The sequence below is a fragment of the Dermacentor variabilis genome, chromosome 4, assembly GCF_050947875.1.
Source record: "Dermacentor variabilis isolate Ectoservices chromosome 4, ASM5094787v1, whole genome shotgun sequence".
NCBI lineage: Eukaryota > Metazoa > Arthropoda > Arachnida > Ixodida > Ixodidae > Dermacentor > Dermacentor variabilis.
Window position 1 is genome coordinate 142,636,109 of NC_134571.1, and position 22,688 is coordinate 142,658,796.

Consider the following 22,688-nt stretch of genomic DNA (forward strand, 5'->3'; position numbering starts at 1 on the left):
TGTTCACAGTTCATCATACACTGCTTATACAGATACATTGAACGGACATGGCCTTGAATCACTTGTAACTGTACCTACTCGGCGGAATATAAATGGTCCGGATACAATAATTGACCATGCATTGTCGAATCTCATGGTTACTCCTGGATCTGGTGTCATTGAAGTTTCACTAACTGATCATTATCCAATATTCGTGCGCATAAATTCCAATATCAATATTCCAGATATGCATGTTAAAAGAAAAAATCTTGACAAAACTTCATTTGTTAGGAAAATCGCCGAAGTTAATTGGTACCCCGTTATGTCGCAAAATAATCCAGAAATCGCCTTCGAATTGTTTTGCAATATAATTTCTAACGCTACTTCCGAATCAACCACAATAACCACGAGTAAGAAAAGGTTCGCTTTTCCTCGTTGTCCGTGGATGACTGATAATCTTCTCAAATGCGTGCGCAGAAAAGATAATCTTTATAAAAAAACAAAAAAGAAGCCATTTAATGTGACCCTGCTCACTCGTTACAAGTGCTACTCGAATATTTTGAGCAGGCTTCTTAAAAACGCTAAAAAAGAGTATTATGAAAAGGAAATTGACCGTGCTGGCAACGATTCTAAGAAACAGTGGAAAATTATCAATGAATTTTTAAACAGAACATCGCCAAATCCCGCCATAACTGCTATTCAAGTTGGGGAACAAACCCTTAATAATCCTTCAGCCATTGCTAACGCCTTTGTCGATTCTTTTTGCCCCGACCAGCCACGTCTCTCAGTTCACATCGACAAGGCTTATAATCGTTTGCCACACAGTTTTTTTCTCGGTCCAGTTTCCCCAGAAGAAGTGCGCATGACCATTCTGAGCTTAAAGAACGCTGGAGCTGGTTTAGATAACTTCAACTCATCTCATGTAAAGCTTATAGCTCATCTTATCAGTGACACACTCTCACACATAATAAATCTAATATTCAAAACTGGCGTCTTTCCTAGCTGCTTAAAAATCGCCAAAGTTATTCCTGTTTTCAAAAAGGGTAGCAAGAACTCGTTATTAAACTACCGCCCTATATCTATTTTATCATTTTTCAGCAAGATAATTGAAAAGTTATTCGTAGTGCGTTTAACTCGCTATTTCACAAAGTTCAGTATTTTGTCCCCTTATCAATTTGGCTTTCGATCTGGTTATTCAACTGAATTAGCGCTCATAACTTTAACCGATCATCTTAAAACAGCCATTGACACAGGTGAATTGGCTGGTACCTTGTTTATTGATTTTTCTAAAGCATTCGATTCGTTAAATCATGACATACTTTTTGCTAAACTAAACGCTGTTGGCGTGTGTGGTCCAGCACTTTCCCTAATTCGTAGTTATTTACATGATCGAAAACATATCGTCTCTATTTCTGATACACATTCGCGTGCCAAACTAACTAACATAGGGGTTCCACAAGGCTCAATACTAGGACCAATTTTATTCCTCGTGTACATCAATGACCTTCCAGAATACATTACACATTCCAGTTGTATTTTATACGCTGACGACACAACAATTTATTCTTCTAACACTTCCTTGGAATCGCTAATATCTTACCTTAATGCCGACGTGGTTAAAATCGTTAATTGGTGCAGAGATAATATGCTCAGTATTAATGCTACTAAATCGAAATTTGTAATTTTTTCATCCGCGCAAAAAAGTGTACAGGAGAAGCCATGCATTAACATTGGTCCGACTTCGCTTCAGGCTGTTGACCATGCAACATTTCTTGGAGTTGAACTGGACAATCATTTGAAATTTACAAATCACATATCCTTATTAACGCGTAAAGCAGCATATGGTATCAGAATACTAATCAAAGTCCGCCCCTATTTTCCTATACGTATATTAATTTCACTCTATTACGCATTTATTCACAGCCACACCTCTTACTGCATTTCTTCTTGGGGTAATACTTACGCAACTCACTTGGCTCCCCTGCAACAGACACAAAACCAAGCTTTGAGAATAATAAGTTACAGCCATTTTTCATGTAGTGCTCTGCCATTACTCCGCACATATAATATTTTGTCCGTAGTGGATTTAAATAAATGTTGTCTTAGTGTACTGACGTATAAATTTTGTCGAGGAGAATTACCAATTTCGTTGATATCAAAAGACCAAACCCCCCATTTCACTGGCACTCGATTTTCACACCATAATAACTACCTCCTACCGAAACCAAGGACTAACTACGGCAAACTTACTGCGAACTTTTTGGCAACATCAATATGGAATTCACTACCACCCTCCATTAAATCATCTCCTTCCATTCATTTATTTAAGAAGAAAATTCGTCACCACTTCTTGGGAAAGTGATTGTACTGTATATTTTTTACGCTTCTGTATGACGAATAATACTCCTTGGATCTGCTTCTCGTGTTTATACTTTGTTGTTATTACTATGACTCGACTTTGTTTGTTAATACTTTCTGTTCCTAGGATTGCTACTGCTGTTGTTAACCGCATTAAGTAAACTTTTTCTATGTATTTTTTGTTGGAGGTCCCTCCTCAGTCTTTGACTATGGGACCTCCTAGAGTTGCTTCTGTAAAACATTTCAAACGCTCAATAAACTGAAACTGAAACTGAAACTGAAACTGAATCTAGGTGCTGTATTTGTATTTCGAAGCTTTCATTTACACAATGCACACATGACTTCTTAAGTGCATTATGCAGACACATCTGAGCGGTTCCCCTTTTTACCAGCTTTGTGTGAGCCGATAGAAACGGCAACAGGGATTTCTTGCTCTGCGGCTCATGTGTCCAACAGACATGACTTGGGGAAAAAACTAGCTTTAGGTCAAGAAGCCTGAGCATGTCATTTTCAGGCACCTCGTGTGTGATTTGCAGAGGCCAATGTGCGGACAATGTTCACCACGTCATTGTTGAACTGCTTTTTGACACTTCTAATCAACACAAGGAAATTATCCACAAACCTGAAAATTCTTATGACCTTGGAACAGGACAGTTTATTTAGCTTTAGTTCATAAGAGGCCAAATAGAGATGGTTCAGCACTGGCGCTATGCATGAATCTATGCACACTCCTCTCTTCTTCCAGAACACCTGACCATCCCATTGCACATAGGTGGACATCATGTACAAGGACAGTAAATCAAGAAACCGGCATGGGGTCACCTTACATTTGTCTTGGAAAGCCATTGGCCCGTGCTCAAAGATTTTCTTGCTGACACATTTCAAAAGCTAGTCTTGAGGTAGAGAGTAATACAAATGCTTAACGTCCACGGAAAAGGCGTACAAGCATTCTGTGGCGTGGTCATTCAGGACATTAGCCACTTGCTCCAAGTGTTTTGTGGCAAAGGGGTCATAAGCTTCAAGCAGGTTAAGACCATGCTGTAGGAATCGTGCTACACTTTTTTGCCAGGTGTGACACGATGTCACATTGTCTCAAGAAGATTGGTGGAAATGCAGGCGTGAAAGTCGTCATGTCAGCCATGGACAGATTAACCAAGTTGCGCAGTATGACATCGCCAGTGAAATGCCAAAAGAAGGGGTGCAAAGTAAAGTACAAGAATTCATCACATGGTGCCGAAGGTGTTGTCTATCAGATACTACTGTCGCGTGACAAAAGATACGTAGGGCAGGCGGAACAATGCGTAAACGAGCGGTTAAGGGAGCACGACAGGAACGTGAAAAAGGGAGGACAGGGACAGTTGGCATTACACTGCTGAGACTGTAAGTGCAAGCCATATCTTGACAACACTGAAGTCTTGTTTAGAGGCAAAGATTGGTGCATGTGCAAGATTGTGGAAGCTGCAGTAATGAGTAGTGATGTTTATGAGTGCATCTACTCACCTTCTTTTTTGTTATCTGCCAAAGAAATAAATTTCTTGAGGGCCGTTGATGACAATTGCTTAGTAACACACACATGTTAAACAGTACGATCAAATAATTACTTATGTTCATTCTTGTCTTTTCTGTTTCTTTTTGTCTGTTTTTCTGTATATATTCACGACATCTTGCGTTAAATGTTAGTTGGAAGTTAGCGCCTGTCCCGTTCCTGTCCCTCTGTGGTTTTTGTAAACACTGTGCTTAAACAGTATTAAGTATAGAATACAGTAAAGCAGTGCACATCTCAGGTGTGGGGCTAATTTAATGTTTGACATGATGGCACCAAGCTTGTAGCCATGGGCAATTTCTCGCACCACAGTGAGGTGGCGTTCTCTGCAGATGGACATATTGTGTGACCTATTGTCAAAAGGAACATTCTAATGTGTGGCTCACGCACCGCTGGTACTGTAGCTGCAAATGCCGGCTGAAACTATGTCAATGCACTTCACAGGTGTGTAGAAAGGTGGCATAATTAAAATTGACTGACAAAGATTAGCTGTCCCGAAACCGTACATTGGTTTACTGGGTTAAGAAGGACTATCTGGCGGAGGGCTCCAGATAAACGTTTACAAGCTGGGGTTCTTTAACACGCACCCAAAGCTTGGTACACAAGCTTTTTTTGCATTTCACCCACACCAAAATGCTGCCACTGGCATTGAACCCATGACGTTGTACTCGGCAGGTCAATGCCATAGCCATTGTGGTGACTGAAGGGTTTCATCACCACCATCTGCAAGTAATTCGCACATGCTCTGCATTTGCATGTTCAGTGGGCAGCAATGCACATGTTTAAAGTGTTCAGTGGCAGCGCTTCTGATTTCTATGTCCACTCTGGCAACTAGAGTACACCTAATGGCCCTGTGCTGAAGTTTTCGCAGGTTGGCACCTGAGTTGGCAAGGCATTGCACAGTTACGAGCGGGAGGTCATGCCGCATCATAAAGTACCTCCCCTGTGTGAATGCACTGTTGAACAAATTGAATGCCGAAGTGAAGGAGATCACACCCGGCAGGCTCTTTCTGTGCCAGGCGATGGGCATTGGCAGCAGTGTGAAAGATTTTGAGGATGTGCCTGCAGAGGAAGGTGTTATCTTCCTCTATTGCCTGCTGCGGAACCACCACTGCTTAGAAGCTGTTGAGGTAATTACAAAGTTTTGTCTTCATAGCAATTTCCAGTGTGTAACACTTCTGCTTGTTTCGTGATAACACCTTGCAGTACTGTAGCTGTTGTGCTATGCCTCGATTTGTCAGTCTTGATGCCACGAGGCAACATATGAGGGTTCATTGGCCACTTGCCCGCTCTTAAGCTCGCATATTGCCTGATGACTGCAGTTAAGAGGGTGTCCTACATCTATTGCCTTGGTAATGAGCTATTATATTTAACACTATCAAGGCCAATATTGTAAACATACACAACTACCCAAGAAAGTGTATGGAAAATGACACTGTCATAGCCTGGTAAAGTACCACACATGTAATGAAGATGTGGCTTTGGCTTCCATCTGCTGAAAGTTATCTTCTGTGTTGATTTACATTTAATTTAATCTACATTGCGATTACACTCGAATGCCTTTATAACTAAGTGCTTTGGACCTCCAAAATCCTTTGTTATACAGGTCACTTTGTTGTAAAAACTGCTCTAAAAGTCAAAATAAACTGAATTGATTCAATATTAAAAAAAATGTTTCTTAAAAAGCAACAAATGATGTGATATAGATTATTTAACTTTTGTTAGTTTCCTTTTGGGGTTTTTCACTTGGAGCCCATTGTGGCAGCCACATACGCATTCTCATGCGACTAGCGTAAGCGGGAGATTTAAACCGCTTGACCAAGAAATGGGCACAATGATATACCTTGATGACCGAAAGCCAAAATTTCTTGCATAGCTTGCACGGCATTGTGCGCTAAGTATGAAATGGAGTATAGTGAAAGGAGTGGCGAAAATTTATTGCACACTTATGTTGAATTCCAATGGCGGAGTCGGAGCAGCCGACGGACTCCACGAGCGAGCACTTGACTCTGGCGTAGAGCAACACCTCCAAATCCGCGAGTGGAACACAACCTGCGCCGCCGGAGCAAGGCGGAAGCGGTACTTCTATCTCCGAGTTACCCAGGATGCCATGCGTGTTGTCATTTCCTTCCGCTGTTTGCTCCCAGCACCGCCGCACCGGTCACTTGTCTCTTCAGCGCCGTTCACCTGTTGTTTTTTTAAAGTGCGGAATGGATATCTCGCCAAGCGTGCAGCAGCTTTTGCTTCCTCGCGAGTCGTGACCGCTGGTGCCTCCCAGCAGACAAATGTGGTAAAGGAAATACGTCACGCAGAGTTCCGGTCCAGTCTGCCGATTTTGGCGGAGCATCTTTTTCTGCTCCACGAAGTGACTCCCGCTCTGAATCCCCTCTGACTCTCTCATTGGAACACCTTACTCCCTCCCGCCCTCACTCTGTCATTGGAACAAACTTGCTCCGAAATGAGCAGAAAAACTTGCTCCGACTCCGCCATTGGAATTCAACATTAGCCAACAGTTTGTGTGGCTGCTGCCAACTAAGAAGCGAAGTGCTGGCAGGTGCTGTCAATTAATCTGCTCTCATTTGGATAAGACTAAACTAGTAATGTAAAACTGTTGATGAATTGACTATCAGTAGGATCAAATGTTTGTTTCAAAATCATAAAAATACTATCAGTAGTATTACTATCGATAGTATTACAATGTTTTGCTATCCAAAATTAAGAAATGGGCTGACAGAAGGAGTGGCACACTGTAGTACAGAAGTTATATAAAGAGGGTTAGAGTGCCTCAGAAAGGCTTGCCATTGTTCTTTCTGGTTGTTCAGAATTGTTCCATTGTTCTTTCTGATTGTGTGGCCATTGTTCTTTCTAATTTTTCCCTGTTTATATTATGTTTTGCTATGAAACTGTCCACATTGTAACAAGAACTAACTATAGTAGTACTATTGACAAAACTATCAATAGTATTGCAGCAGTTTGCTGTTGACAGTGTCATTGATAGGGTCGCAGTTCTTGGCTAGTGTTATTACCAGGTACTTTGCGATAACTTACCATTAGTTAAACTGAGTTCGTGCTTTTTGGAAAAGGGAAATGTTGCCAAGTTCATGTTGAAGTTTTTAAATGCACTACATTACATGGCTTTACATTATTGATAATGCACTATCGGCAGTACTATAAATGGTATTATAGATAGTACCACAGGTAGTATGCTCTTGATGGTACTATTGATGGTTTTTGTAGTATTGAAATTTCGATAATGGACGGAACTATTGATATCATTGACGATGCATAGCTGGCATGTTGAAGGACCACTGCAGTATAGTAATGCAAGATAAAAAATATTCCCAATTTCAAGGAGAGTGATCCCTCACATTTCAGTTCCTCGTATGTTATGATTAGGACGTGCTGTTCGATCCCAGTATATTTGACATGACTCTGCCTGCTTGCTATGAGTAGCAGCATATAGAGGCATTCAAGCTAGCTGGAAGGAGTGCCAAAATGTTGCGATGTCCTGCTCTCATGTGACCACCTTCTGCATCTCGAAGTCACGACAAATTAAGCTCCTAGATAGGAAACGATAGTGGAACTGGTTATAGAAAAACTATTGTATCAGGGCGTTCCAGTGTTTGTCACTATTTTCTTTTTAGGGTTTCAAGGTTTCGGGCCATAGTGGAGCACAAGAAACTAAGAGTTGATAATATCCAACTCAAGGAGGTCTGCCAGTTTAGACCACTTAGGATTGCATCAATAAACCTTCGGAAAATGAAGGGAGCATTACAAAAAAGCCAAGCAGCATAATAATTTCAAATAAGCCATCTGTTGTCATAAGTATGGTCTTCTCTTTGCCCTCAGGTTGCATAACTATGGTACTAGCCTGATCACAAATCAAGCATTGAGAAATAAGTGGCATGTGGGCACTAAGTGATGTCAATCCTTAGTAATGGACAAACGCCTTATTTTGGTTCTTACGTAGAATACTGTACGCGACGCCAGGAAACTTTGCAGTTGTGTATACAGTCAACGACCGATTTTCCGGGCGCCCGATTTTTCGGACGCCTAACTTTTCGGATATGCCTGATAATTCGGATGCCTTCGCGGCACCGCCACGTACGTCCACAGATAATAAAAACGTCCGAAGTTTCAGACGCAAAAAACCTTCGCCCTCCGATTTTCCGGACTTTTTCCCATGACCGCAGCTCCGGAAAGGCATTGATCGAAGCCACCACCGCCGCTATTTTGATTATCTCGCAGCCTCGAACCGGCGCTCTCACATGCAGATCCGCTGGCAACCACCGTGGCAATGCTAGGCCTAGCTGCTTCGACGTTCGCTTACAAGCTTCTTGCTATTCGGTGCTGTGTTTTTCATTAAAACGATTCGCCACGGTTAGCAATGACGCCGACTCCGCCTTTGTAATCCTCGCAAATGGATTCGAAGCTCGGAAAGTACGGCGCGTTGCATAATGCCGATTCCCGAAAGCCAGCTTTGCCTCAATACAAAACTGTTACGCGGTGAAGCATACGCAAAGTATGGCGGGGTAGCATACGAGAAGTGGGAAGGGGCAATTGTTACGGGACACAGTATATATTCTGAAAGGGGGTTTATTGCAGGTAGTACGCGGGATCGCAAGTAGCGCTTGATCGCGAGTTCCAGGTGTTCGCATCAGCAGCCCGAGCTCGGGTCTCGCGCCGCAGCGGTGGCAGTCCGCACAGCGCCACATGCACATTGCCCACTACAATTGCCCCCGCGGCGAAGAGGAGCCATCCTGATGACGTAAGGGGACGGCACGATAAGGGGGTCGTGGTACGGCTTCAGGCGGCTGACGTGAACCGTCTCGCGGCCACGGCGGCGTTTGTCCGAAGATGGCGTCACCGGTTCGACCACATAATTCACAGGCGATGTACACGCGACGACCCGGTACGGACCCTGATATTTTGGAGCAAGCTTTGGGCTAAGGCCTGGAGATTGGAAGGGCAGCTGAAGCCAGATGTGAGAGTCCACGGCGAAGGACTGTGTGGGCTGCCCGTTGTCAAGGCGATCTTTGTGAATTCCTTGGGTAGCCGATGTGAACGAGCGAGCCAGTTGGCAGCACTCTTCAGCATGGCGAGCAACTTCGGAAACAGGGGTGAATTCAGAGGCATCCGGATGATATGGTAGCACGGTGTCGAGGGTAGTGGATGGTTCACGTCCATAAAGAAGGAAAAATGGTGAGAAGCCTGTGGTAGCCTGAACGGCGGTATTATACGCGTACGTCACAAAAGGGAGGACATCGTCCCAGTTGGAATGATCAGACGCAACATACATAGTGAGCATGTCACCAAAAGTGCGGTTGAAGCGTTCTGTTCTGTTAGACCGTTAGTCTGTGGGTGATACGCCGTAGTGTTGCGATGGATAGTGCAGGAAGCGGTGAGTAGCTCATTAATAAGACACGGCCTCTGTCGCTGAGCAGTTCTCGCGGTGCGCCATGCCGGAAGATGAAATGCCGTAACATGAATGCGACGACGTCGCGAGCAGCAGCCAAAGCAAGCGCAGCAGTTTCGGCTTATCTTGTAAGGTGGTCTACTGCGACAATTATCCAATGATTTCCTCCAAAATCGGAAGTTGACTGTATATTGGGGAAACAGGAAATTTTGACCAGCGGTTAAAGGGGCCCTCAACTACTTTCTTCCGAAGAGGACAAATGCATTTGAAGTTAAAATAGGCTACTTCAGAAATACTCTGCTGCAAAAAGTACTTCAATGCATTCAGCAGAAGCGAAGTTATTGGCAGTCAAACACCCTCTTCTCTTTGCTCCCGTTCCTTCTTCATAGCCTTGCACTGCAAAGGCTATGGTGGAGCAGGGCGTGCCCACAAAGCTCCGCCTTCTAAATTCACAATGGCACACAGTTCAAATTTGCTTTTGGATGTTAACGTGGACACCACTACTTCCAATTTTGGCACTTACGACGCGCCAAATTTAAGCCAAACATGGTTGTCCTCAGCAAGCAGCAGTGCGCTTAGCCAGTGGACTCGTGGCAGCACACCATGACGGCTGCGGTATCACCGCTACATAGAAGACCGCAGCTACATGCAACTGTAGTGCATATGCACAGTGTTTGCTTTGTGCCCGACAGGGCTTGAGTGCGTGCTCATGCTCGTGTACTTAAGTCTGGCCATGCTGCGTGGCGCAGGCCAGCTTTGTCCTTCACCAGTTTGGTAGACGTATAGTAGGCCCATCCACTTGCACATTTTTGAAGCGCTATCAATTAGTCTGCCAAGGCATCTAACCAGGAGCGGCCAGGAGTGAGCGTGTGCTGGCAAGCATGTATGTGGTGTAACCTTAAGTTTTGTGCGTTTCAAGGTTATTTGAGCATTCAAAACTTGTCAAAATTAGCGATACCCGCCAGCTACGACATCGATAAGCAGGGTGGCTAAAGTTTATTTCCTAAGTGGGTGGCTGCGGCTGAGCATACGTGGGCAGATGATAGTTGGCTTCTTCCGGAAGTATGTAATTATAATCAAAATTTGAAAACATTCTTTCACTTCGGCCTACTTATTGAACTTCCTCAATAAATATGCACAGTAACAGTAGAAGTGCACTGATCCAAACGCCTTTCTTGATTGACGTCAGATATTGGCCAATAGCAGCCGTGTACGGGAACCCACTCTATTTTGACACAAAGTGCCCAGAAGAGCATAAGGAGTAGGCTGAGTGAGCATTTGAAAGAAAGGCTCCACTTGTGAGCGCAACATGCTGCGTAAGACAGCAAAACTTGGCTGAGATGTTCACAGCAGTATATGCTATCCACAATGTATGTTTTTTCAGCAAGCCTGAGGGGTGGTTCAGGACCACTTTAAAGTAGTATATCAATGATGTAAAAAGAAACAAGTTGCATTGGACACTTTTCCAGAACATGCAAGAGATAAGGGACATCAAATTGATTGGGATGATGCAAAGGTGCTGAAAATAGGAAAGAAAGTTGGCCTTAGCATATCGCCTTGGCTCACTCGTCATCCAAACTACAGATGGCAAGAATGGCAGCGCACAAACATATATATGCCCTCTTGTGCATGGCAGCAAAAATCCTGCCCAACTTGTTCTTCACTGGAAAAAAAAAAAAAAAAACATTAATGCTGTACCATGCTTTAACATACTTCAAACAGCATGAAAGGCCGCGTATATAAGGAACGCCTACCACGTGACCTTCACCTCCATTAACACTCATCGCTCGTGTTCTCCCACTACTTAAGCGTTTAAATTCCTCCAGAATCCCTTCACTCGAGAAGGCCAAATGATCCACAGGGTATCCCACCTCAACTGGTCTTCCCAACTGTCTAGTGAAGCTTTCCTCCATCAAATGCGGACAACATTTCTTCTAGGATGCAGTCAAACAGGAGCAAACTTTTTGTTTCTGCGCGGACTACTATAGTCGGCGCTTGTCCAAGTATCTTTCCTGTGTAGCTTGTGCCGTTTCATGCTGTCAGTAATTTCAGTAAACTAGAACGCCCAGATTCCTGAGTATATCCTCGCACAATGACAAACGAAAGTCCCTCACCAGAGCATTAATTGGCTGCCCTGGCATACTAATTGGCCATCGCTTCCAGTGTGGCTCTGCCAATTGTCTATTGGCCATTGGCCTCCAGAGGCTGTGGAGAATTTGACTATAGTGCCAGTCAGACCTCCTGCATGGTGGAGGGTGCTAAAGGGCCACTAAAGGCAAATATTAAGTCAAGCTAAAGTGCTAGATCAGTGCTTGAGAATCTCCGAGGCATCAATATTATCATGAACAGAATCTTAGTAATTGAGGAAGTTGAGGTAAATGCAGAACATGAAGACTCCCCTGGCACGTTCAATTGCTTGCCTGATAACGAAGGCACCCCACATTTAAATTCTGTCACTGATACTCAACCACTTGTTATACAAAGATTGTTGTATTGCATTATAAGATGAAAGAAAATGCTACTTTTTCAGTTCTATTTCACTTTTAGAAAAAAGAACTGACTGACAATGATGTGGGCGGTCAAAAGGTTTCATTTTCGCTCGAATCTGCATCGCCCACGCTTTGAGTTTCTGTAATTTTGGTATTGCATAGCGCTGCGCCGGTTTTCCTGGCTCATGAAACTCGCACAAACTGCAAGTAGCAGAAAATTCCACGTCCATGTGTTGTCGCAGGATGCCTGAGCGGCTCACGCCATTTGACCAAAAGCAGCTGCAGCAGCGAATCCACCGCTCTGTCTTGGCTCGGGTTTCTCCATGACTGTGCATTTGCATTTTGTGCAACAAACTGTACCGCGGTCTGTCAGGCATTAATATTTTACTCACAGAGGGCAGCAAAGGGTGGTGACGGAGTACGCAACGCCACCACTTTGCGCTTGGGTGGGGGTAGATTTGAATTGCGATAAAGGTATTCGGAGCCTTCAGGTGCAATTTCCTTGTAAACTAAGTCTTTTCTTGTCACGAAACAAGTGCTATGAGGTTTCTGGAATTATATTTAAAGAGACCGTGTTGACTTGGTATTTGCCTTTAGTGTACCTTTAAGAATCTTTGGATCTGAACACGTCACCACTGGAAGCATAATCCAGCAACACTGTACGCTTTATGGAGCGAAGCCAGCACAGCGGGAGCAGCTTGAAGAAATATCCGGCATTGCCCAGGGTCTCGTAAAGCCTAGTGAGGTTAGTAGGCCGAGAGATGTGCATAGCTGAGTAATGGTGGGTCATCTGTTGCTGAAGCCTTTTTTACTGCATCAGCTATTGAGATTCTGGAGCCATGATGAAATGAGCTGAGCACTAAGACAAGGACAAAGAAGACCGGACACAGTAAAACCTTTAAGAAAAGTCTGCGTCAATGTTTATCGCACTACCCTCATTTCACCACGGGTCTTCATCAACTCATTCAGGTTATATGAACCTTGCTGCAAGAGCTCAAAATCTGAGTATGCTGTTTGTCTATACACTCCAATACACCGGCATTTTTCTGTCCCTTTTTCACGTTCTGTTATGTTGTGCTGCTTCTGCTCAAGTTATGAATGAACCAGCCCAAACACATATGATTCTACGGACAAAATGTTGTTTTATGCGCACAGTCACATCGTTTGTCCCTTTCTGTTTTGCTCAAGAATTTGTCCACCACTGCCACTGGGTGTTGGAACTCAAGCTTGTGGGGCAATGTGTAGCTTAGAGCCAGGCATGCTAACCCCTGAGCTGTCTCACAACCTTGGCATTCAAAAACTCAATATCTTCCTTTTTGGTGGAGCTTGCTATCTGCATTACTAATCTGATGCGTAGTGTGATCATAACGTTAATTTCTTTTCCTGAGTGACATACATTATGAGTTGTGTTCAATATTACGTGACCAAGTCTGCCATCTGTGTAAATCCAGTTCTATTAAATTTACTTGTTTTGTCCTCGTTCATGTGGCAAAATAACTTGCAATCTTTCACTTGTTAATTATTGGTTCATAAACCAAGTGTTTTAATGTTAACAGAAAAAACAAATCACCTGTGACATATTGCACAAACTTACTTATTTAGCTAGATTATTCGAAGAGGTAGACGTTACACTGGAAATCAAAATGCAAGATTCACTAATTAACAAAAGTTTGCTAATAAACTTTTTAATTAATTACTCTTGCATGTGTATTACAATACATATATGAATTGAAGCTAGTGATTTCACAAAGCATATTCACCTGTAATGAAAATTAATCTTTAAACTAGAACCAATTTCGAAATAAGCGCAAACTAGATGTAAAAATGCACTGCTGTTCCGCTTACTCTTTAATCACATCTTTATGCATTGAATCGCGAAAGTTACTGGAACATTAACGTGTTATGTCGCAAACTTTGGGAATGGATATCACGAAACTGGTGTCATCCACAGAATTCATTCCAGGTGTGTGTCATAGTCACTGGCTACAATTTGTAAATTGCAGTGTCTGTTTTAAAGTACTACTAATAAGCTTAAATGTAAATTAGAAATCTTTTTTCATTAATCAAAGGTCAATTTTGATTTTTCATGCAAATAATGTCCGTCACTGAGAGAAATTTCGTTCAAGAAGTACAATTGTGCCACATGCCCCGGGTGATCTTTAAGATTCAATTAATACTAGCGAAAAAATTCGCTGACGATTACAATACTCCATAATGCAAAATTTGAGTGCACCTATTTACGTGTTTTCGTTTTGTGATGTATTGGCTGGTGCGGACAATCTGTCTCGTGCAGCATGTTGTAAATAGAGCACAGTGTGGCGTAACTTGCTCACTAATTGGAAGATCCTGAGAGGCAGCGCGTGGCTGATGCGGGGGCACGATTCACCGCCGCACACAGGCCTCCGCTCATGCAGTGCTTTGTATCTGTATATGGTATTGGTGGTGCCATCGGTGAACAGACGATGCCCGCTCCTGTGGCACTTTCTCGTAGCCATCGTCCTCACAAAGCCCGTCTTGTGCGGCACTATGCCTTTCTTCTCACGCTTTTGCCGTACCCTCCTTCTCTGCTTTCAACCTTGTGGTTCCGCTGCACCCTCCTTCTCTGCTTTCCTCTTCGCCGTCTCTTCGCTATCGGCATCTTTCATTCCCCACTGTGCTCCATGTTCACTCTTTCATCCTTCGCTGTGTTCGTTCGCTTGGTTACGAGGGACAACACTGATGCTCAGCGCAGGAATGGGTGTCTAAGAGACCGTATTCTGAAACTATCCACTGTGGCGATACTATCGCCTCGGCAATAGTCACACTCAGTGAATCAACCGGCTGCTTACCCGTGACGTCAGCATTCACTACCAACACGCGCACTCGAATGCTTCACATTGCATGAGAGTGCACCATGCGAGTACAGAGAAGCTCGGTTGTGTTGTTCTTTAGTGTAATGGTCGCATTGTGCATTCTGCGCACTGACTATAAATGCCTGTGGCCCTTTAGGTAGAATAAATTGAATAAAGGAAGTGTGAAATTTTTTATTTTAGTCAATAAGTTGTGCTACAACTCGCACAGTTGTGAAACAGTATTTCTGCATTGTGTGTGTCAGCCATCATGCACCGCCAGATCGGCATCGTCTGACTTGCCTCTACTACACTTCACCACCACCAACCGGTCACCACCAACCATGCTAGCAACGCGCTGTTCATGGTACTGCTACCAGCTGTTCCAAGACACTGTCATAGAAAATTGTCACTTACACAAGGCAACACAATGCTATAGTAGCCGATCAACAGTGAACAAATATTGCTGCGGAATACTATGTACAAACAGCCATAAAAAAATACTGTAAACTACCAACTCTCTTGCACCAATGCACCACCAGCCAACCGCGAAAATACATGTTCGTTTACTCAATATATGTTGGGAGCACCCAACAACACCGTGACTTCAAATTGATGTAGGCCGGAACTAATAGATGGCACTGTTTATTTTCGAGTTCTGCTAAACAGCTAATCAGCATGTGATGTTGGCGGAGGTGTGGCCAAGGCGATAGTATTGCCGAAGTGGATCATTTCAGAATATAGCCTCTGCACTGTAATATATACCCCATATGGTAAACCAAACATTACCTATTCTTGACATGCATCTTAAAGGTACAAACAATCCAGGCTTCAGCTGTAGGCTTTTCAAACTTTATTCCTTATTTTTTTTTCCAACCAAAAAGGTCTCTAGTATTTGATTTGACATTCCATAACAGGTTTATTTGGAGCACTATACCTGCAGAAAAGTTTATATGGAAATGAAGGGAAAGCTACAGGGGTGCAGCATCTGAACCTTTGTTGCTGCAACAACTGTTCTGACAGCATTTGACGGTGATGTTGGTTTATTGAAACATGTTCTGGATGGGTGGGTGGGCAGGGGGAATCAGTGTAGCTTCCATGGATAATGGTTTTTTGCATTTGCTCGAACATGCAAGGCATAAGCGGAAAAATATATCAAATTTTGTACTCAGTGGTGTATCTTGTGTTATGTCGCTGTATGTAAATCAGATGTTTGTATGTTCTCTTCTGTTGCTTAAATTAAACTGAATGAGAACGTGGGACTTTCTTTTTAGGAGTCCTTTTACCTGTGTATGCTTCAGCTCCATGGCTTACCCTCTGATGCCACAGAAAGTCTTCCGTGGGTGTAGTAATATCTTGAAGGTTTCACTGGCCTGACACAGCGAAAAGATGCCACAGACATCTTTCCACTGGTTTTTGATCAATGTCATTAACTTGCCACTTCCACATGCAGCTCAAGCCTCATTTGAGACGCAAGTCGGCGCTGGTCATCTGCGATGCCCTGTGTTACAACCAGTCCCTGACCTGCCTACGGGTGCACCATGCGTCCCTGAGCCACAAGGCCACATTATCTCTGTTCACCGCTGTGCATGACTTGCTGAAAATGCAGCTGCGTGAGCTGTCTCTGGAGAAACTCAATATTTCATTTACGCCGGAGCCATTAGAGGACGTCATGTCGAAGCCACCAGAGGAGTTTGTGTCGGAGCCGCCACAGAAGTTCATGTTGGAGCGACCACACGAGGTTGTGTTGGAGCCACCACAGGAATTCATGTCGGAGCCACCACGGAGCTTCATGTCAGATCCACCAGACTACTACATGTTGGAGCCACCAGAGGACATCATGCCGCAGGCACTAGAGGACTTCAAACAGGCACTTTCCAGTACGCAGACCCTCACAAAACTTACGCTCCTGAACGTCCGCGTAAGTACACAGCTAAGGCGGCATACTAAGCATGCCGTGGAAGTTGGCCAAATGCTCTACGCGTTATCTGTGCATCATAGTTATGCTCTGTGATCTTACTATAAAGCATAGGTGTGTGAATACTGACTAGTACATTTCTAATCGAATATTGAACGGTATCAAGAAAGAAAAAGCCGAACATTGAATCAAGTATTGAATATACGAAAATTTAACACACACTTCTTTGCTTCCAAATTTTGTGCAACAAACACAGTGCTGCACATGCTTAGGAGGCTGGTCACATTACTTAATTAACATGAATGTTGCTGGCTATCAGTAACTTATGTACCTATGAACCGAGATGCATAGTATGCCAGCAGTGTTGACAACTGAGTTCTTATACGAAGGTCTCAAAAATATAGTTTTATGGATAGAATGTCTGTCAAATAATATTAAGGGCTTTTTTCGCTCTGAAGCCGTACAAATAACGTTCTCCTAAATAACAAAGGGTCTTTAGCTTAATAGTGGGCCATACTTTGCTTAATGGCAATCTTCTATTGCTTAGAAAGGATTCCAGTTTCCTTCCAGAAAATAGGAGGGTTTTGCCATCATTGTGGCAGGTTATATTTGTGGGTTATCGTCAGTTTAATAAGGCCAATCTGTGCGACAGACAAAAGCGGGGAATGCACATTCTGCGCGGTCATTGGCGCTGCACGGGTCGGCTATGGTCGGTGTCCGTGGTTAACAGTTGTCAAATCGGGAGGCCCACAGTAAGTTCGCGCAACAAAAATTTGCTGCCGGTTGATGTGACTACGAGCTGCAAACCTTTGCGGAAAGCTTGTCACTAATGTTCCTGTGGATATCACGTCAGCGAGAATGCACGCCAATTTGGTCTGTGTGCTCACATGTGGGTAGAAAGCTCCGAATTGTGCAAATCTGCGTAACACTGAATTCGCGTATTCAATGTGATCAGCATGCCTGCCGGTGGCTAATCGGCCCAATGTTCACGCATATTGCCTCCGTGCTTTCCACACACACTGCTTTTGTTTCTTCTGTTCGCGTAGCGTTAATCGTTTAGATTGGTCCTGTCGACTTGGTCCAACCTTGTCCCGATAAATATCGCACGCTGTAGGAATGTTGCATGCATCAAGGTACCAACCAAGACTGGGTCATTCGCTGAAAGTATCGATATTCGAAAAATAATATATTCACAATATCAAATATCACGTATTTGATTTGCGAATCGGATGATTTGAACGTTCACTATTCAGTTTAAAACAGAATTTTCGAGCATTTGCACACCCTTATTATAAAGCTGACTCAAAAAGTTATTTGTGCACTTACCGTTCACTTGTCTTACATTTTCGCCCAGTTTTTCAAACCCATTTTGCCCATCTATCAACGAGCACGGGATCCAGTATAATCAGTTCATGTGCACATTTAGTGCTGTATCAGAGAGTCAGAGATGTTTAAATGATATCCAGCAATTTCACGGCTAAAATTTGCATGTAATTCCTTCAAATTTTGCATGAATTAGACTAGGAATGCTGAGGGATGATTTAATGCTGCTTATACTTGTATGCCAGTCATAGTTCAAAGCACTAAAATGTGCCATGCATTACTTTCTGTAACTCTGCTGAAATCCCCAGTGGGAATCACAGCATAACGAAAGAGAGGCTCAGGGAGAGAGAGAAAGAAATAAAAATAAATATATAGCAGGTTTCCTGAAGTGTCTATAAAATTGAGGTTTATCTTTATTGCTCTAAATTTAAACACTTTCAGCAAACTTTGTGAAAACGGCTGTTTTTTCCTTGCTCAAATGCTAGTTCATTGTCTGTGTGGTAACATACACAAAAAGAAATGTGATAATGTTAATCCTCATAATTTGGTAATACAGTGAAATTCTCTTTTACTTCAAAATGATGATAATTTTTTCCTCATTGTCCATAAGACAAGAGTTTCAAGGCCATGCACAGGCTTGAAATTTATGCTGACATAAATTCATCACTACATATTTCCCTGCTGCAGGAACGTATCCCTTCTGCAAGGACAAACGTTTTGACTGCAGCTCTGACTGGTCTACAGGCCAATAAGAGTGTCACCAGCCTGAAAGTGGACACTAGTTACTGCGATGGAATGACGGCAATGAGGAATTTTCTCGACGGCACACGGACCCTAGCCGAGCTACACGTCTACAGCAGTTCCGAGTATGACTCCGCGAGTGCGGACTTGCTCTTCAATGCACTGGAAACGAACAACTCTGTGAAGAGGCTCACCCTCCGCAAATTTGCCATGAAGGATATGTGGTCGTTCACGGATCTCTTGGATGTCAACAAAAACCTGGAGGATGTGAGCTTCTACGCCTGTCCCCGCAATGAAAAGGAGATCCAAGGTGACCTGAAGACACTTGACACTTATCAGGTCAGCCTCAGTGTTTGCACACGTGGTATCCGACATTTAGTTCCTTGTTTTGTCATCATCATATGCGAACTATTTAGGTCCACTGCAGGACAAAGGCCTCTCCCAGTGACCTCTGATTACACCCCATGCATCTTGTACTAGCTGACACCATCCTCCGCCTGCAATTTTCCTAATTTCATCGCATCACCTAGTTGTTTACTGTGCTAGACTGCACTTCCCTTCTCTTGGTGCCAATTGTGTAATTATAATAAACCACAGGCTAACTCACTACACATAACATGGCCCATTGAGCTCCAATTCTTTCTCATAATGTCAACTAGAATATCAGCTATGCCCGTCTGCTCTGTAATTCAAAGTACTGTCTTAATGTTACACCTAACATTTTTCGTTCCATCACTGATTGTGTAGTCCTTAAAGGGACCTTGAAATGATTTTGACGATCTTCTACAAACGTACTGAGCTGTTAGAGTAGGTCCTTCTGATCATTAATTGACACATCTAAGTGCTCCGTGTAAAGCGTGTAATTTATTATAAGGCTTTAAAAATGCACATCGCTGCCGATTGCAGCACACTGCTCGGTGGAATTTTAAGCCGCCCCTACCCATATGACCGAAATCACCCATATGACGGCAGTGGGGCGCGCTATCCGATTGGCTGACCAGGGCGCGTGATAGATAAATTTTCCAACTTTATGGTTAACAAATGATGTTCGTAATAGTTGGAATGTTAGTTAATTTGTTTTTATAAAAAGAAAATAACATAAAGAGAATGCACAAGAACAATTTTTCAGTACACTTAAGCACTTCCGGCACACAGCGTCGTCTGCTTGTGTTACAACGTGCTCCGTCTTTGACGAGAGCTCCGCCGTCAGTGTCGGTTTGTCTTTTCGCGAGGGCTATGATTCGACTTTGTTGCGTTGTGGACTGCAAACGTAGCGACTGGCAATAAGTCAAGCTGCGACATCATGTCCCTCTGCAATCCAGTGGACGAGCGGACTGGCTGCAGCGCATCGGACTGCCGCTATCCGATCGGCGCCAGGATTTGTGCGATTGCGGCCGTCACTTTACAACGGAAGATTACTAACGCAATAGCGTTTCGCGAGTTCGGTATTGGGGTAAAACCAAGTACAAGGGGACAGGGCCTGGCCGGGTCACCTTGCGTGTGGTTTCAGGGGATGAACAGAAGCACAAATGTGAATGGTCTGCACGGTGCAGCCGCCTGGTGACATAGAGCTCAACCACACGCAGTAGCAGTAACAAAATGTAATCTTCTTTGCTGCTGGTGTAAATTTTTTGCAGAAGTGTAATCATTAACACGTTGTTTTTGTAAATGTTTAAAATGTTTTACACTTGGTTAGAGCAATATTAGCTCTTTCTTTGGCTGGTTAAGCTCTGCGCCAACGGGTGGCTGGACCGTGGAGACCGATCAGGCAGCTCACGTACGTCTACGCTAAAGTTCCTTCATCAACTTGAGTTTATGCCTCCATCGTTCCGTCGAAATATTCAGGTAGTGTGTCATTACCGGAATACCAGACACTTTCTGCGCTACAACAGAATGCTCGCAACGCACGCTGCTTCGATAGCTCTCGCTTGGGGTCGACGGCCAAGCGGCTAGCGGAGAGGTTTCTCGCGGGTGGGGGCGGGCTCCAAAACAACCGGAAATGGACGATGTGACATCGCATTGTGATGCAGAACCAGTGAAGGCGGAGCTTAGCCCCGATCGCTCGCCGAACGAGTTGAGGAGGAAAAGCATGGCTAGGGAGGAGGGTAACTTGTAATCGCTTGTAGCTCCATTAATACGTAACGCTTCACTGAAATTGTGGTGCGAATGTTCTACTTAAGTTGTACCCTATGCATCTACAAAATTTGTCCGAACCGTTTCAGGGGCCCTATAAGTTCTCCTCAACCATGTTGATAACCTCGAAGTTTGTGCCCCATATATTACTGCTGGTAGAATGCAATGATGCAATATATGTTTTCTAACGCACGCAAAGGAGAACCGAATGAATGAAGATTGGAATGAGAAAGGACCACCTATCATCAGGACTATGAGGCTTTAGGGAGGAGAGGGTAATAAGAAATTTGGTATTCCAGTATATACAATGGTTTTTGGGTAATACTGAGTTACCAGATGCTGGTAGTGACACCTTGTGATGCTTCATCTAACTGCAATAACATATAGACACGTTTTGATGTTCCGCGAGTGTTCTTTTCAATAAAACGTTTAAAAAGGCAGCGTGTTCATGATTACGCCGCTGCTGAACATTTACACCAGCAGGGAAGTAAGAGTATACTTGGATTACTTCAATAATAGCTCTGTGTTTGTCTGGTTGAACTCTGTGCCACCAACCTGGCCACTCACGCTCATGCCTTCAGTACCCCAGTAACCTGCAAATTTATAGAAGTTTGTGGACAAACTAAATTTCTAATGTCATATGCCGAGGAAACCTTGTTGAGCAATGCACATGACCATTGCTCTGCTACTGTTCTATCACTTTCATGATACCAGGCCATGGAGGAAGGAAAAAAACTGAGAGGCCCTACCCCCTTCGCGAGCTAGGAGAAATGTGTGGAGGAAGTGACGTGATAGTTTCTCCTTTTCTTGCTTTTTTTTTCTTCTTTCTTTTGCTTTATTGGCCATGTTTTCAAGCCACAGTGGCAGCTTTGTTATGGTTGTGCGCGCTCACACATGTTGCTCCGTAGGTTTCGTACCGTGGGAAAGGTGCTGCATTAGTCTCCATGTCTTGTTGCGCTGTGTTATCTGGACCGTGCTCTCCTGGATGTTGTTGTGGCTAGGTGGGAGAGGAGGAACTAAAACTTGTGAAATAAATGTGCATGTAATGCTGTATGCAATGACCATGCCACGGCAATGGCAACGGACGAAGGAATACCAGCAGGAAATTTTGTCCTCTTCGGCGGAATCTTCCTAACGTGCCATCGTAGGCCAAAACCGATGCATTTCAGTATCTGTACAATGAACGCCTTGCAGGTCAGTGATTCCTGCTTTTTAATGTGCATGGTGCATTTGCGGCACCTAGAACATACACTATTCCAGAATGCATAATCCCGGCTTTAGAACTTCGTGTTCAGTCACAACTTGTTTTGTGCATACTCGTGTTTACGAACGTCACCAACATCGACACGATCCTCAAAGACTGCCGCCGTCTCAAGTATGCCCTGTGTCCCAGCACATCACGCGACTTCCCAGCACAGCTGCTATGTCATCCTGTGACGACCTCTTCCACCAGCCGTCGCGATGTGACATTTTTACCCGCATCATTCGTCGTGAGGTCGAAGCAGCACAACCGGCGGCCCCTTCATTCCCGTCACCTGATCATTCTCTGGTGACAATCTCCTTGATCCAGGCCGTCGTCCATCAAGAGTTGGCCAACGTTGGCCTGCAATTCATTCGTTTCGTACGCTCGGAACCTCCTTCTCCATGCACGTCACCACCCCGCTCTTCTTACTTCACTTATGGACAGCACAACCCCTCCGAATGGTGAACCGTGGACGACAAGCCGATCTGTTTTATCCGCCGACGCATTGGACATGTCGCTTGCCACTGGCGCAGCCACTGGACTTCTCCGACGCGCTATTCTCCTGATTACTACCCAGCACCTCCATCAAAATAATGTTACGTTTAGCTGATGCCCAATGCTATTTACAATTTATTTACAGGGAAGCTAACGCAGGCCAAAATGGCGACGCTATATTGAGCAGGTACACGTCGTCTTCTTCCTCCTCAGTGCAGCCAC

The 22,688-nt window shown here is 43.9% G+C and overlaps 1 protein-coding gene across 5 annotated transcripts in view; it reads left to right on the forward strand.

The window, feature by feature from the left end:
- Positions 1-22,688, forward strand: part of LOC142579868 (uncharacterized) — a 62,921-nt gene that overhangs the window by 17,612 nt on the left and 22,621 nt on the right. For all 5 annotated transcript variants that reach the window (XM_075690500.1, XM_075690499.1, XM_075690501.1 and 2 more), the window contains 3 exons: positions 4,743-5,010; positions 16,067-16,534; positions 18,542-18,934. In XM_075690500.1, coding sequence (XP_075546615.1) covers positions 4,743-5,010; positions 16,067-16,534; positions 18,542-18,934 — 1,129 coding nt within the window. The remainder of the gene's footprint in view (positions 1-4,742; positions 5,011-16,066; positions 16,535-18,541; positions 18,935-22,688) is intronic.